This window comes from Pantherophis guttatus, chromosome 4, assembly GCF_059756535.1.
Source record: "Pantherophis guttatus breed Tessera chromosome 4, ASM5975653v1, whole genome shotgun sequence".
Classification (NCBI taxonomy): Eukaryota; Metazoa; Chordata; class Lepidosauria; order Squamata; family Colubridae; genus Pantherophis; species Pantherophis guttatus.
Window position 1 is genome coordinate 23,802,056 of NC_142066.1, and position 12,571 is coordinate 23,814,626.

Here is a 12,571-nt window from a genome sequence, read left to right on the forward strand (position 1 = left end):
GCAACTTCCTCAAACAGCGAGATTCGAAGATGTCATTCAGAGCTGGTAGCTGGAGTCCGATGATATTCTGGGCAGTTTTAATGATTCTCTGTAGAGCTTTTTTGTCTGCTACAGAGCTGCTCCCATACCATGCAAGAATGCCGTATGTCAGGACCCTCTCAATGGTGCTGTGATAGTAGGACAGAAGTAGATGCTGAGATAGATTTATCTTCCTGAACATTCTCAGGAAGTACAGCCTCTTCTGTGCCTTCTTCACAAGCATGTTAGTTGGCATTGTTGTCATTATCATTAAAGAACATTCAGCCTTCCCAAACCTTGGAAGAAATAACGGCTCTTCTGTCCAATAAACCCTAGTTTTCCCATGTGGATCTCCACTCTTCCACACACACACACACTTTTTTTAAAAAGCTGGCCATGTGCTATCAGCCAGCACCAAGTAAGCACCTTGTCACTCATCATGTCTACATCTACAACACTATGGCTTTAGTGAGTGACAACTGTTTGATATAAAATCACTCAGCAGTTATAATCTAAATAGTTAAATATGGCTTGGTTGATACAGAACAGAGTGGAATTGTGGATTTCTTATGATCTGGAAAGAGGTGTACAGCTGAGTATCATCATCAGGTTGATATTTTGTCCCATGGTAACGGATGATCTCATCCAGCAGTTTCATCTCACCATCATAGCATTTGTACATCAAAACTGTCTCAATCCATTTTTTTTAAAAAAAAAATACCTGTCTTCTACATTGCTCACAGTTGCAGCCGTCTGGAACTCTGAGCAATAGGCCAGGATGGGAACTTTGTAATTTAAATTGGAATATTAAATTATTCACAACTGTCTTAGAATCTCAGTTTTGTACCTATTTGAAGTGCAGGTTACTTGTAGGTGCCCACTTTTTATTATCTTTTTTTTAAAAAAAAAATTAAAATCCTGTAAATTCTAAACGATGTAAAAGGGAAATTTCTTAAAAAATATAAAGATAAGAAAACAAGGGATGAAAGGAAATGAATAGAAGAGAGGAATAATATTTAAAATGTTCCAGATAGAAAGGAAAACTGCTGACACACAAAAAATGGGTAATTAATTGGCATTAAAATGTGGGTTAGACTAAATGTTGGTAATCTACTTTCCAGATGCTAAATTTCCTGAATCTTTTCTGGAAGGAGGAGGAGGGGGAGGGGGGAGGAGGAGGGGGGGAGGAGAAGAAGAAGAAGAAAAGAAGAAGAAGAAAGAAGAAGAAGAAGAAGAAGAAGAAGAAGGAAGAAGAAGAAGAAGAAGAAGAAAAAAGAAGAAATCTTGTTAGACTCACTTTAATCCTTACTTTGGCCATGTTCAGATTTTGCAAAACCATAATTTCTGTAGAACTTCAGGGACTAGTGGACTTGAGGGAAAGTTATTATTTTGCCCTATAATTAAGAAAATCACTATGCTGCATTTCTTAATCTCCGGAGGTATGAAAGTTATAGAAAGATTACTAAACAAAACATAGCCAGCTACACTTTGTAAAGGCACCTCATATTTCCCATTTAGCACAAAGGTTAGTTGTAACAAGCCAGGAGCAGTCCGTGGAAGTTTTAATAAGTCCTCCTTTTTCTTTTAACCATCTTCACACTTCTGCACAGAAATTTTCTCTTAGGTCTCGGTGATATGTGTTTGAACTTTGTGCTTTGATATGGCCTATAGGCTAATCAATAAAGCTGTCTATCCATCTTAGGTCTCGTTAATAAATGTTATTTGCAGTGATCTCAGCTATTTTTATGTTAGTTATGTATTTTCCAAGATGGGGTAATAGGTTGAAAGTGTTGGCAGTTCAACCCTTCTTGCTTTTTTTCCTTCCTGAGAATGTCAGTGAGAGTTTCAAATCGATGTGCCGCCAGCCCGCTAAAGATCCAGAGAAACTGCGAGGCAATAATGTTGCTGTGATACTTGGGGCATTTATTTCAATTGTATTTTGCAATTTAAGTTTAGTAAACTTCATACAAGAGCCAATCACATCAAAAGTGGGATTGTAAGTACATCTTTCTTCTTTGTGTTAACACGTGATATGATTAAAGAAAATGGATTGAATCAAGAAAAGAAGATAATTCTGGTTCAGAGCTCACTGTTACAGCATTGCCAAAAAGGCATTAAGACTTGTTAACCTAATTTTGTGAAGCTTCTTCTCTGGTAACATCAAATTGTTAACTAGGGCATACAAAACCTTTACCAGACCAGTTCTTGAATACAGCTCATCTGCCTGGAATCCACACTGTATATCGGACATTAATACAATTGAGCAAGAAGTATTTCACGAGAAGAGTCCTCCCCTCCTCTGCTCACAATAGAATACCTTATGCCACCAGGTTTCAAATTTTGGGCTTGAACAACCTAGAAACTATGCTGACTACGGTCTGACCTAAGCGTAGTACACAAAATTGTCTACTACAATATCCTACCTTTCAATGACTACTTCAACTTCAACCGCAATAATACACAGGCAAACAATAGATACAAACTTAAGGTAAACCGTTCCAAACTCAATTGCAGAAAATACGATGTCAGCAACAGAGTCGTCAATGCCTGGAATGCACTACCTGACTCTGTTGTCACATCCTCAAACTTTAACCTTAAACTGTCCACCATGGACCTCACCCAATTCCTAAGAGGTCTGTAAGGGGGTGTACATCAGCGCACCAGCATACCTACCTTCCGTGTCCTACTGTCCCCATTTATTCATACTCATTTCCTGTATTCATGTCCATGTTTATATGTATAACTCTTTTCTCATATATGTTTGACAAACTAAATAAAATAAAAATAAAAAATAAATAGAGGATATAGCATTGAGTGATTTTATCCAAGACTTTCAGAGAGATGGTGCTTATAATACTCATAATACACAAGTGAGATTTGCTCTTAATTAGCAGCAATCTGAAAATGAGCTGCAACCCCACTCACCCCATGAATGACAGTATAGAGGTCAGTTAAAACAGGACCATTGATCTACCTGTCTTTTTCCACATAGCAAATACTGGGGACTTTCGTAACATTTATCGGGGGTGGGAAGCAGAATTCAGGCATTTAAATAAAGGCAAGTAAAATTGTTTCCAATAACCCATTAGAAGCAGAATGCTAAATTAAGAAATTCCTTTCTGAGAATGTTCAGCTTAGATCTTCCTAATCAAATTGTTCATCTGCTGATGCCAATGAATGAAGGAACTAAATGGAAAAGATTTGAAAATGCACTGTGAACATTGAGTTCCATGTTGAGAATTAACATTGGTTTAGGCTTGTAGTTCTACCTGAATGTTTATGTCAGTACGTTTTGGTGAGTCAAAAGTTATTTTTACACCCTTGAGTAATTTACTGTAGTGTTTTAATATACGTACCCACAGTGTTGATTGCAGAAGGTTATATATTAGTAGATAGTATCCACCATCTATCTACCATCTATTTAAAACTATTAAAGCATTAAAGGATCCAGAAAAGGACTTCCAAAAAGCCCCTTCAACACCTTTCCCTGGATATCTTGCTAAATTAATAGATTAACAAGAGTTGGAAGGGACCTTACAGGTCATCTAGTCCAACCCCCCGCTCAAGCAGGAGACCCCACACCATTTCTGACAAATGGCAGCCCAATCTTTTCTGAAAGTCTCAAGTGATGAAGCTCCCACAACTTCCGAAGGCAACTTCTGTTCCTTTTTGTTGATTGTTCTCACTGTCACAAAGTCCCTCCTCATTTCTAGGTTGAATCTCTCCTTGGTCAGTTTCCATCCATTATTTCTTGTCTGGCATTCAGGTGCTTTGGAAAATAGCTTGACCCCCTCCTCTCTGTGGCAGCCCCTCAAATATTGGAAGATGGCTATCATGTCTCCTCTGGTCCTTCTCTTCACTAGACTTGCCATGCCCAGTTCACGTAACCCGTTCTTCATGTTTTAATCTCCAGTCCCCTAATCATCCTGGTTGCTCTACTCTGCATTTTTTCTAGAGTCTCATCCCAAATGAATTGAAGACTTGTTACCTTATTATGAAGTTGGTATTAACTACATGATTAACAGCAAATGTATTATTTTCCTATATGTGTTGTAACAAAGAATAAAACTGATTTATCTTGGTTTTTCATTGATAAATTAACTACTTTTCATATGTATTAAGAATCCAAAGGATAGAAGTTAGAAAGTGGCAGAGTGGATTACATTCTTAAAACAAGATTAAATGACTGTCTTTTCAGGCAGAAGAATTCTTGCTCATTTACAAGGAGTTGATATGCACGATTCAACTCTGTTGTTAAAATAGCAGCAGATTTGATATAGTGAGCATCATGTGAAAAGGACAAGTTTCTTTAAGTAACAATCTAAAATTAAATACGGTCGCAAATTGCTGAAATTATGTGAATTATTTGTAATTGGTTTGCTTCTTTTTCTGGCATAATGATGTGCATTTATGCATTCCAATTTCAGAATGATCACCAAAGATTACCAACATGTTCTTTCTATGTATTTTGCCATTCATGAGATCAACAAGAACATTAAACTGTTACCCAATACTACCCTACAGCTGGAGATTTTTGAGCATAGTTTTATAGCACATTTTGCCATTCAGAACATTCTAAAATTTCTTTTTTTAAAGCAAGGGAATGCCTTAAACTACAACTGTATCAGAAGGATGAAAAGCAAGCTCTGGAATGTCATTGGTGGCCTCACTTCTCACAGCTCCGTCCACATAGCTCACATTTTGAACACCTACAAGATTCCACAGGTAGGATAACTTTTCCACAGGACAGCTTGTAGTTGTGAAATGATCAGTCTCAGTAAATTAAACTGCACTTCTTGTGCTATTTTGAACAGTTATTTTAATGTTTTAATTTTTTAAAAATGAAACCAACTTCAGGTGGAAAAACACAAAATCTAAACAAAGCAGAGGATAGGTCAATAGAAGGTCTTAGGCATTTTGGATTCTAAGCTCAGGAATCGTTCCTAGAGTTGATGAAGGAATAAATTGTGCGTCAAGCCAAAATATTTTAAAGGCACAAGGTTGCATAGAAGAAATTATGACAGAATGAGAAAGTATAAAGAAGAAATAATAAATGAATTAGTAATAGAAACAAAATGCCCATGGTTTATTAAAAAGGTTTAGAAAAACATCCTATTGGATATAGATGTATGTTGGAATTAAGTTAAAATATTAAATATTAATTTTTGCATCTGTGTTTTTCTCTGGGGTAGTAATTCAGTATATGTGTGTGTGTGTGTGTGTGTGTGTGTGTGTATAGTTAATATTTCGGGTTTCTTCCCGTGTAATTGTGGATATATCCCTAAAAGGGTAGAAGCGACGTTTCGGCAGAATCCCATCTGCCATCATCAGGCTTATGTTAGCAGTCATTTTGCGCTAACAAAATGTGCAAAATGACTGCTAACATAAGCCTGATGATGGCAGATGGGATTCTGTCGAAACGTCGCTTCTACCCTTTTAGGGATATATCCACAATTACACGGGAAGAAACCCGAAATATTAACTATACACACATACATACCCGTGAAAACTTACATAAACATATATATATATATATATTTGTTTTCTGAGGTTTTCGCGGGTGTTTGTATGTAGGTCTTTGGTTATTCAGGTTTTCTCCCGCGTAAAATTGGAGGTGTCTTGGCAACGTTTCGATGAAGTCTCATTCGTCATCTTCAGGCTGGTGTTCTCGGCTTCGTGCTTCTAGGAGCAATGTGTGTGATCGCAGCTGTTTCTTCCTTTTAACTGCCAGTGGGGGTGTGAACTGATTGGGTGGGAGCTATGTATATATGTATATATATGATATTTTTTTTAGTTTTATTTCTCCTAAACATATTTAAGTGTACAGCGTCTTATCCTTAATCATTGATCATTCATCTTATCCTTTAACTTTCATTTTTATCTGTTCAGGGCTGCTCTTTTACGATTTTCTCTTCTTTGCTTTACCACACAGGTACCATAAGGTACCATATTTGGAGTTCTTTGATAAAACATCTGACCTTACTCTTTCACCTAAAAAAGAGCTATTTCTCCCCATTTATTACATAATGCTGATGTTCAAGCTACTCAGAGTCACTGTATATGAGATGGCAGGAAATGAATTTCAATAGATAGATAGATGATAGATAGACAGACAGGCAGACAGACAGACAGACAGACAGACAAAGTTGTGAAGGATGACAGACATCTGTTGCTAAATCTCAATTATCTTCAATCAGTTAGAGTATCAGGTGAACAGGAATGATGGAAACTGAGATCTACAACTTTTCCTTGCTCTGAACAGAAGTATAAGTTTTGAAGTGTTCTTTTCAGGAAGGTTGTAAGTAACAGTAACAGAGTTGGAAGGTATCTTGGAGGGCATCTAGTCCAACCCCTGCTCACACAGTAGACCTGTATTAGGGATTCGAACCGCCAAACTGCTGACCTTTCTGATCAACAAACTCAGTGTCTTAGCCACTGAGCCACCTAGTCAGACTCAGTGTGATCTAATTCTTCCACTTAAAGCTTGATGGCAATCATTTGGTTTTTGTAATTCAATCATAATGTTATAGTAACATCCAATATTCTATGGAGAATGGAAAAGATCTATGTTCTTCGGAATCACAAAAGGATTCTCAATTTAAATTTCCATGCATGTGTCTTCTAAACAGCTCAGTTATGGCTCCTTTGACCCAGTTCTGAGTGATAAAAGGCAGTTCCCATCCTTCTTCAGCATGGTTCCCAATGAAAATGAACAATATGAGGGGATTGTTCATTTACTGAAACATTTTGGATGGAACTGGATTGGTCTTTTAATATCAGACAATGAAAGTGGGGAAGCCTTTCTTCGAAATCTCCAGCCAAAGCTCTTGAAGAACGATATTTGCATTGCTTTGAGGAAATTGGTCCCAGTATTCAAAACTGTCAGATTAAGTGAAGATATTTATACACGACTAAAAGACATAGCGTTTGCTATTTTATTGTCTAAAACGAATGTGTTGCTTGTTTCTGGAGATATGCAATCCATGGTGAGTTTACAGTTGATTCTACGAGTCACTGACTCAATGAACTGGCCAATGGATCACAGAGTGTGGGTCATAACTTCTCAGTGGGATGTCACTGCTGTTTACTTGAGGCAGAATAGATTCCCAGCAAAAATCTTGAATGGTTCCTTATTTTTCTCACTGTACACAAACACTGTCCCAAGATTTCAGGAGTTTTTTGAAAAGATGAACCCTTATTTTGATTCCTTTCCTATTCTTGATTGGTTCTGGGCATCTGCATTTCATTGTACCATACCTCCCTATTATAAAGGACAAAAATACTGCACTGGGAAAGAAGAATTGGGGAAACTCCCTGGCTCTTTGTTTGAAATGAGCATGTCTGGAGAGAGCTACAATATTTACAATGGGGTTTATTCTGCAGCATGTGCCCTGCATGCAATGTATTCCACAAGAGGAAATTCAGTTTTTCTGAGAAATCAAAACAGAGAAAATCTATGGGATGTTCAGCCCTGGCAGGTAGGCTTATTTCTCTTCTCAGATACACCTGTTTAAGGACTGAAGAGGATGAGGTGGAAACAGCAATATAAAGACTTTGCAGTTAGTCAAATTGATCGTCTAATTACTTGGTGTCAGGTCAGTGCTGACTCTTAGGAATCACCGAGAACAATTTATCTCCATGATGACTTGTTTAAAGATGTTCAGGTCTTTGAATGGTACACTCTTTGCCAACATACCATATTTTTCAGAATATAAGACATACTTCCCCCCCACCCCAAAAGAGGATGAAAAGTTGGGTGCATTTTATATACTGAATGTAGTGCCCCTCCCCCCATAAAATGGGGCGTGTGGAGGCAGCAATAGGCTATGGCAATTCCTGCAGCCTGAAGCAGCTGATCTTCGGGAGACCAATCCAACTGACAATCAGCTGCTTGTGCTAATCAGGCTGTGCTGATGCTGAAATGAGCTGTTTGCTACAAGGAGGCAAATTGCTGGGAGGCAGAGGCAGATTTTTTTTCTTGTTCTAATCAGGCTGTGCTGAAGCTGAAACAGGCTGCTTGCTGCAAGGAGGCAAATTGCTGGGAGGCAGAGGCAGATTTTTTTTTCTTGTTTTTCTCCCCAAAAAAGGTAAGGGCGTTTTATAATCCGGAGCATTTTATACTCCGAAAAATATGGTAACTCTAAAAGTATGTGGGAATATGGGGCCATGAGATGTTGCCTAGGGAACAGGCAGATAGAGACAATTCTCTCTCTATAGGGAGGGTTAACAACTTCTTTAAATTTATTCCATAATTCTGCTGCTTCTCCGTCAATGAATTTTAGAACTTTAAGGCAATCCCTGATGTTCCACTTGAAAATGGTGGGTATATACTCTATGATTAAGATTATATGTTGTGGAAGCTGGTTGATTTTTTCTTCTTTTTTAGTTTAAAAGGGCTATGATTTGCCTTAATTTACCCAAATTCTTATTTGAATAGGGGGCCTATTTGAATTATTACAATCTGGATACATCGTATGCATTATAACTTTCCTTTCAAGAAGTTCTGCAGTGCTGTGATTACAAGAACTGTACAGAGGAGGGGAAGTGTAGCTGAATCTTCTTAATAAATCATGGCCTTTTTCTTAACTTTCTTAGGACTTTTAGCTATTATTCTGTATTGTCTAATATTCTTCTCACATTAATGATCAAGGGAAGTTTGAAAGTTTGGTTTTTCAGAATCTTTCCTTTCAAACATAAATTTGAGTTTGTTGCAAATATAGAAAATGTAGAATATAGAAAACCTATACAAATAGGCCAATTTTACTGTAATTTTGCATTTCTCTTGCATAGAAATGTAGATCACGTCAGTTATTTTAATATTTTTCCATTCCTTAAAAAGTAGGGGAAGTACAGGTAAAAATGTATGTGTTGAATCCTCTTAATAAATGCTGGACATCTTAAGTTTTTAGACATCATCCTATATCCTCCATTATTTTTCTAACAGTGATGATCAACAAAAGTTTGGGGAGATTGCCTTTTGAGAATCATTATTTTCAAACATAAATTTTTGTCCATTGCAAAAATATGCTTAGCTACTAATCTCAATTTGATCAGAGTTCAATGGTCAAGAAATGATCTCCACTTCACTGAGGGAATACAATATTAACTCATCTTTTGGAATCTGATTAATCTTATTTTTATTCTTCCCTCAATCCAGCTTCATCACTTTCTTAGACACGTCCGTTTTAATAACAGTGCAGGCGATGAAATCTTTTTTGATGACAAGGGAAACTTTGACCCTGGATATGATATCCAAAACCTGGTCACATTCCCTAATAATTCCTTCAAGAGAGTCCAGGTTGGAAGAATAGACTCCAGAGCCCCTGGTGGGAAAAAGTTCGTCATTAATGAAGATGCCATTCACTGGAATCACAAATTTGAGCAGGTGAGACATTTGTGGATATTTTAACATGGCAGAATGTGCCTTTTGGAGGAAAATATTTTTGTTTGAATGTGCCTTTTGGAGGAAAATATTTTTGTTTGATGACTAGAAAATCCACAAGTGAAGTGTATTGATGATGTCCTGGAGTCTTGTGGTTTGGGGGATAATTGTGTTTTTCTTTTAGAAGATATTCATCAGAAGATTTTTGTTTAATTTAGTTTTGGAATTTATATAACATAAGAATACATAAGAATGTTTGGACATGAATATGTAAAGGTAATTGGCTGCTAAAGAACAATGTAAAAAAAGGACATACTGTAAAGGAAATAAAATATCAGTAAAATAAGAGAGTGTATATAATTGTCATAACATTTAAATTTCATTATTTTCTGGATTATAAAATTAATGAAATGTATATAATAAGATTCATTATGCCATTCTTCCTGAAACATTTCAGTAATTCTTAACAGTAGTTCTTTTTTATTGAAAAATCAATAAAAGCACTTTTACAGTTTAAACAGTTTATTGTTGTCATAAGATTTAAACTTCATTAGTTATTTAATGAAATATATAAAATGAGACTCATATTATCCTTCTTCTTGAATCATTTCAATAATGATTAATATTAAAAGGTTTTTGAAAATTAATTAAAACATTGAATAATAATAGTAATTGCAAAACTAATTGTTATTCCTAAAACACATTCAAAGGACCTTGTAAAAACATGAACCTGGACATGGTTTGAGAAAAATGTATGATGCATCCCATAATGATTTGCATCAAACTTCAAATTTCTTGAGCTGAAAAAAAAATTGCTCACTCCCTGAACTTAGTAAACTAATACACTACAAATAAGGTTGTATTTCCAAAAACTATTGTTAAATTCCACAAAAAATCATATTTTTTTAGGTACCTCCTTATTCCAGATGTGTTGAAAGGTGCCCCCAGGGATTCATGAAAGTTGTTCAAGAAGAAGCACAAATTTGTTGCTACAATTGCACTAAGTGCCCTGAAGGAAGAATTTCAGTCCAAATTGGCAAGTAAAAAAAAAAAATATATACAGTGGGGGAATGGATTTTTCTATTCTACTCTGGAAGGGGCTTGGAGGTATGGAATGGGGTATGTGAATGTCTTCAAAATAAATGATTTCTCTAAATAAGATTTTCACAATAGATTAAATGGTTGGCAATGATAAAACCTTCTTCATGTATTTCAGATGCAGACCAATGTGAGAAATGCCCAGAAGATCAGTATTCAAATGCAGGAAGAGAGCAGTGCCTTCCCAAAAGTTTCAGTTATTTATCCTACAGTGAACCCTTGGGGGCCACACTGACTTCCTTGACTCTTTTCTTTTCAGGAATCCTCATTTTAGTGGCAGTGACTTTCATTCTGCACTGGGAGACTTCCATTGTCAAAGCCAATAACAGGAACATCACCTGCATCCTTCTATCCTCTCTCCTGCTTTGTTTTCTCTGCCCACTGCTGTTTATTGGCTGGCCTGGGGAGGTGACTTGCTTTCTCAGGCAAACAATATTTGGCACTGTTTTCTCCATTTCTATTTCCTGCATCTTGGCCAAAACCATCACGGTAGTTCTGGCCTTCATGGCCTCTAAGCCAGGAAACCAGATGAGGAAGTGGTTAGGAAGAAGACTGGCAGGATCCATCATTGTCATCTGCTCCTTCATTCAAGTTGTTATTTGTATAGTGTGGTGGGTCACATTTCCTCCCTTCCCTGAGTTTGACATGCAATCCCAGATGGATAAGATTATTGCGCAATGTAATGAAGGCTCAGATTTCATGTTTTATATTGTCCTGGCTTATTTGGGACTTCTGGCCAGTATCAGTTTTACTGTGGCTTTCTTTGCAAGGAAATTGCCTGATACCTTTAATGAAGCCAAGCTGATCACCTTTAGCATGCTTGTGTTCTGTAGCGTTTGGGTGTCCTTCATCCCAGCTTATTTTAGCACCAGAGGGAAATATATGGTGGCTGTGGAGATCTTCTCCATCTTGGCCTCTACTGCTGGTCTACTGGGTTGCATCTTTCTCCCCAAATGCTACATCATTCTCTTGAAGCCACATCTAAACACAAAAGAACATCTGTCCAAGAGAACAGTTTAATTGGTATATGCACACTCCATCAGACAACATTTTCATGAATCATCTAAAGGGAAAATCCCCAAAAATTCAATATTGGTACCACAATAAAAGACTTCCCCTTTATTGTGTGCTTTGTGATGCATGTAATAAGCAATATGATTTTGAATGCTCAGTTACAATTACTATCATCACTTTTTAAAAAAGCAAATCAATAAATCAATTAATCAATAATGTTGTTGCTGGTGATGAAACTTCATCCAAAGGACACTATTTTTTTGTTCCTTTTTTAATGTTGAAGTGGAGACGTAGTGACTCATTGGCTTAATAATGGTAGAGATGATCTTTGCTCAGCAGTGCAGGTCTTACTAGTGCATAGTGGGCTGAGCTCCCTGTCACTTGCCTCAGTTTCTCCCCACCTAGCAATTCGAAAACATTCTCTTTGTATATCCATGGAGATTCTCAGTCATCCAAGTCTTGGTTGTCCCAAAGGTGCTTTTTTTTTCAAGAGTTTAAAAGTCAAGTTGCCTCTTGAAAAAAGCATCTTCGGGATGTTCTTTGTATGTAGTAGATAAATAGGTACCATTTTGGTAAGGAGATGAGCTGGTGCTTAATGCAGAATCTTAATGTTAGAATCCTACCAATGCTGAATCATTGTGTTTGCCACACCTGTTTGTGAGGCAACTTTGGTGGAGGGGGAGGGCTTTGGATGATGCAGGAGGAAAGCCCCTCATCTTTCTTTCTGGTGTGGAGTTAGCTCATCCTCATGTGGCACATCTTGGGAAGCGCAAGAACATGAATCAATCAGGGCTAGTAAGGTAAAGGTAAAGGTTCCCCTCGCACATATATGCTAGTCATCCCCGACTCTAGGGGGCGGTGCTCATCTCTGTTTCAAAGCCGAAGAGCCAGCACTGTCCGAAGACGTCTCCGTGGTCATGTGGCCGGCATGACTAAATGCCAAAGGCGCACGGAATGCTGTTGCCTTCCCACCAAAGGGGGTCCCTATTTTTCTACTTGCATTTTTTATGTGCTTTCGAACTGCTAGGTTGGCAGAAGCTGGGCTAGTAAACAGGCAGT

General features: G+C 37.3%; 1 protein-coding gene across 1 annotated transcript; it reads left to right on the forward strand.

Moving 5' to 3' along the window:
- The first annotated feature begins 4,446 nt into the window (after nucleotides 1-4,446).
- On the forward strand, nucleotides 4,447-11,620 carry LOC117662235 (vomeronasal type-2 receptor 26-like). The gene is made up of 5 exons (XM_087894487.1): nucleotides 4,447-4,743; nucleotides 6,648-7,496; nucleotides 9,176-9,403; nucleotides 10,310-10,436; nucleotides 10,617-11,620. Exons 1-5 carry the CDS (start codon nucleotides 4,447-4,449, stop codon nucleotides 11,516-11,518), a joined length of 2,403 nt encoding a protein of 800 aa, XP_087750613.1. The 3' UTR covers nucleotides 11,519-11,620.
- The last annotated feature ends 951 nt before the right edge of the window (nucleotides 11,621-12,571 follow it).